The sequence below is a fragment of the Cynara cardunculus genome, unplaced genomic scaffold (genome assembly GCF_001531365.2).
Source record: "Cynara cardunculus var. scolymus isolate 2C unplaced genomic scaffold, CcrdV1 Un_Scaffold_2182, whole genome shotgun sequence".
NCBI classification, from domain to species: domain Eukaryota; kingdom Viridiplantae; phylum Streptophyta; class Magnoliopsida; order Asterales; family Asteraceae; genus Cynara; species Cynara cardunculus.
In genome coordinates this window covers 8,854-13,254 of record NW_020201008.1, presented here as the reverse complement: position 1 = coordinate 13,254, position 4,401 = coordinate 8,854, and the positions used below count along the sequence as shown (strand labels likewise).

The 4,401-nt window shown below is 43.5% G+C and overlaps 1 protein-coding gene across 1 annotated transcript; it reads left to right on the top strand.

Annotated features, from left to right (window-relative positions):
• The first annotated feature begins 1,398 nt into the window (after positions 1 to 1,398).
• On the top strand, positions 1,399 to 4,200 carry LOC112502929. Its single transcript, XM_025106949.1, has 5 exons — positions 1,399 to 2,186; positions 2,322 to 2,498; positions 2,600 to 2,654; positions 2,764 to 3,504; positions 3,589 to 4,200. The coding sequence occupies exons 1-5, from the start codon at positions 1,399 to 1,401 to the stop codon at positions 4,198 to 4,200; spliced, it is 2,373 nt and encodes a 790-aa protein (XP_024962717.1).
• Positions 4,201 to 4,401: the final 201 nt, after the last annotated feature.

Sequence of the window (4,401 nt, the reverse complement as noted above, 5' to 3'; positions counted from 1 at the left end):
CTGCTGCAATGTGTGAGAAGGCTTGGGGTCGGCCAGGGTTTGCCAAAGTGTTGGTTGAGGTCTGGGCTATTGGTGAACTAAAAAGGAAAATAGAGGTTGAAATTCCAAACCTAAATGGAGGGGATGCTGAAAGTGTACAAATACAGGTCGAATATTTGTGGGAACCAGTTCAATGTTCCCATTGCCAAATTTTTGGTCACAAAATCTCGTCCTGTGCTAAAGTCGCTAGTCTCAATAAAGGGAAGCATGTAGATGTGAGAAAAGACTCAGAAGGATTTATTAGAGTGGAGAAAAAACAATGGCGCACCAAATCTGGAGGTAAGCCCAATCATCCTGATGCCCGACAGGTTAATGAGAGTGACAAGTCTTGTCCTCATGCTTCGTCCATGGTAGCGAATAATTCACGACGTGAACAGGAGAAGGAAAGGATTATGGGTTCCTCGGATGTTGTCCCGGTTGTTCATCATGGAAATATTGTGAGGAATGCTTCTGGTGATTCAGGTATGAATGTAGTTCCTGTGGCCTCTTCTTCCCTATCCTCCCTATCTACTAACCCTATGTCTACATCTGCTCCTCTCCTTTCTTCTGTGAACAAAAACTTCCGTTTGCCTCGAAGGGGGGTTATGAAAGACCCTGTGGAAGCTTCCAACAGATTTGGTGTTCTTGAGCAGTTAGGGGGAGGGGGTTCTCAATTGGACTCTCATGATGGTGCTGAAAAAGATCATGTTGTACGATTTGGGGATGAGGATAATAGGGGTCAAGGGGATGTTCCAACCTCTTCATCATGTTGAACTTTGCTTCGTGGAATATCCGGGGGCTCAACTCTCCGGTTAAGCAAAAAGAGGTGAGAAATTTTATTCATTGTAATGATTTGTGTTGGTGTGCCATTGTAGAATCGCACGTTTCTAAGGATTCCCTAGAAAGTGTTTGCCCTAATTCTTTTGGTGGATGGAATTGGATGTCTAATCATGATGTGTGTAAGTCTGGAACTCGAATAATCCTAGCATGGGATCCACGAGCTTTAGATGTTATGGTCCTGGAGGCCCATAATCAATTCCTAAATTGTAAGGTATTTTTACGGGGTGGCAAAGATTATATTTTCCTTTCTCTGGTTTATGGGGCTAATGTGTGTAGTGCTAGAAGAGAATTATGGTCGGGATTGAAGAAATTTAAAGTTCTAATTGGTCCCCATCCATGGATTGTAATGGGGGACTTCAATACCATGTTATTTCCCCATGATGGGTTTGGTGGGTCTTCTCGACGTAATGCGGATATGTCAAACTTTTTTACGTGCGTTGAGGATGTTGAAATTTTTGACCTACACTACACAGGTGTCCATTTCACTTGGAACCAAAAGAAACTCTAAAGGGGGTTATCTTGCGCAAACTCGATAGGGCTATGGCTAATTCAGATTTTAGTTCTAAATTCCATGATGCCAGTGTTCAGTTTCATCTTTCGGGCCTTTCGGACCATTCGTCGGTGGTCTTATCTTTCAAAGGCGACGCTCGAAAAAAGAGGTACAGTTTCAAATTTGACAGTTTCATGACTGACCACTCAGCTTTTTTACAAGTTGTTAAGGACGAATGGGCTAAACATATTGAGGGCACTTTTATGTTTCGAGTTACTTCTCACTTGAAGGCTCTCAAGACTCCACTTCGTAAACTTTGGAATTCTTATGGTAACCTTGGAAAACGTGTCTCTTTTTTGAAGACTGAATTAGATCGTATTCAGCTGGATGTCGATAAAGACCCTTCTAATGACGAGTTGGGACTTGAGCTTGGTCTTATCCGTACTGCGCATCAGAATGCTTGTTGGGACGAGGAATGTGCTGCTAAGCAACGGGCCAAAATTAAATGGTTGAATGATGGTGATATGAATACCAAATTCTTCCATAAGGTGATCAAAGAGCGGCATCACTCCAACTCCATTCATGCGGTCTGTTCTGGTGGTGGTGATTACATCTATGGTGAAGATGTCCCGAAAGTGTTCGTTGATTATTTTAAAGATTTCTTGGGTATGAGGTATGTTTCCCCTGATCCGTTTATGCCTGAAGACGCCTTCACGAGAAAGCTCTCTTTATCGGAAGCTAACTACATGATCCGACCGATTCTAAATGACGAAATTAAAAATGCTATGTTTAGCATTGGTAATTATAAAGCTCCTGGATCTGATGGGTTTTCTTCCAAGTTTTTCAAAGCAGTGGGATATTGTTGGTCGTGATGTGGAGATTGCTATCCATAATTTTTTTATCGAGGTAACCTCCCGAAGAATTTGAATCATACTCTTATCTATCTCCTCCCTAAATCTGTTAATGCATCTAGGGTTTTGGATTACCGGCCTATAGCTTGCTGTACAGTGCTTTACAAATGCATTAGTAAAGTCATTGTTAATAGAATGAAGGGATCGTTGGATTCCTTAATTGATAAAGCCCAATCAGCTTTTATTCCGGGTAGGAGGATTACGGATAATATTCTTATGGCACAGGAGCTTGTTTCCGGGTACTAGTCCTCGTTGGGCCCACCTAGGTGTGCGTTCAAAATTGATATAAAAAAAGCTTATGATACTGTGGACTGGCGCTTTCTCATTGTTATGCTTCAAGGTTTAGGATTCCATCCGGTTCTGGTCAAGTGGATAAGGGAGATGGTGTCCACCACGTCTTATTCACTTGTGATCAATGGTAATTCCTATGGGTTTTTTCATGGAAGGAGGGGTCTTAGACAAGGGGATCCTTTATCCCCTTATCTTTTCACGATTGTGATGTAGGGGTTTTCTATGCTCCTTAAGCTTTGTATTCGGGAAGCAGCTAATTTTGGGTACCACCGGGGTTGTGAGGAGCTGGATTTGACACATCTTTGTTTCGCTGATGATTTGTTTGTCTTTACTAAAGGGGATGTTCTTTCGGTGGAAGTGCTAAAAAAGGCACTCTTTCTTTTTCAGAGTCGTTCAAGTTTAGCCCCAAGCCTCGAAAAAAGTGAAATTTACTTTGGGAATGTGCCTTCTAACATTAAGGAGGCCATTCTAGAGCGTCTCCCTTTCAAGCTTGGCTCGTTTCCTGTCCGATACTTGGGGGTCCCTTTATCTCAGGCTCGGCTGAAGCTATGTGATTATGCTCCGTTAATAGCTATGGTGAAGGGTTGCATTCTTAATTGGAAGTCCAAGTTTCTATCTTTTGGAGGACGACGTCAGCTCATAATATCGGTCCTGCAATCCCTCCAACTTCATTGGATGTCGGTGTTCTTATTCCCGTCTGGGGTAATCCATGATCTAGAATCTATTTTTAGGAAATTCCTTTGGTCTCCAAGGGATGATCCTCGTGGTAGATGTAGATTATCTTGGGATGTGGTCTGCAGACCTCTTACTTCTGGAGGCCTTGGGATTAAGCGTTTGTCCACTTGGAATAGAGCTTTACTTGCTAAACATGTGTGGGATATTGTGAGGCATCAGGATTCTCTGTGGGTGTGTTGGGTGCATAGTCATAATCTTCGCTCCTCTCACTTCTGGCTGGTAAGGAAAAGCTCAAATTGGTCGTGGGTCTTTCACAAGCTGTTGGACTTATGTAGCCAATTGCGAAGATTTTTGTTTTCCCAGGTTGGTGATAGTCGGGATACAAATGCGTGGGAGGATGGTTGGCTTTCCTGCGGTCATCTTTCGGCTTTTATCACTTACCGGTTTGTCCATTCTTGTGGGTTCTCAACTTTTACGACGGTTCGGGAGCTTCTAATGGGTTGGGACGGTGTTTGGCCGGATGATTGGAGTAGCAGGTTTGCTGAGCTGCATTCTTCTCCGTTTCCCTCGTTGAGTGATTCAGTTCGTGACAGAGTTCTTTGGGGGGAAGATCACACTACTGCTTCGGACTTCACGGTGAGTAATGCTTGGGCTTCTTTAGAGGGATCTCACCCGGTTGTTCCTTGGCACAAAGCGGTTTGGTTCTCTGGCCATATCCCTAAGCATGCCTTCTCTTTGTGGCTTGCTTGCCAGAGGCGTCTTCCTACACAAGATCGTATGCTTTGGAAGGATGAACCACCGAATCTAGAATGCTCGCTTTGTAGACTTTGTATGGATAGCCATTCCCACTTGTTCTTTCAGTGTCCTTATGCTCGTGAAGTTTGGGATAGTATCTTGCACATCACGGACCTGACGGATATGCCTTCTACGTGGGATCTTATTTTGGAAACTATTTCGGATTCAAGACGACGCTAATAATGTTTAAAGCAGAAGCTTGCGGTGGCAGCGTCTGTTTTTTATATTTGGCAGGAGCGAAATAGGCGTATCTTTACTGAGGAAAGCCGCACAACTTTGCAACTTATCAAAGTTATTCATGATTCTATTTCCATTCGTGCGGATTGGATGACGAGGCAGCCTGTGACAAGTGTCGGTTGATATGGTAGATCGTGTCTGGGA

Coding starts and splice junctions, on each gene's coding strand:
- LOC112502929 (XM_025106949.1), top strand. CDS start 1,399: ATGGCTAATTCAGATTTTAGTTCTAAATTCCATGATGCCAGTGTTCAG. Junction 2,187..2,321: donor TCTGATGGGTTTTCTTCCAA/GTTTTTCAAAGC, acceptor TAATGCATCTAG/GGTTTTGGATTACCGGCCTA. Junction 3,505..3,588: donor GCTCCTCTCACTTCTGGCTG/GTAAGGAAAAGC, acceptor TTGTTTTCCCAG/GTTGGTGATAGTCGGGATAC.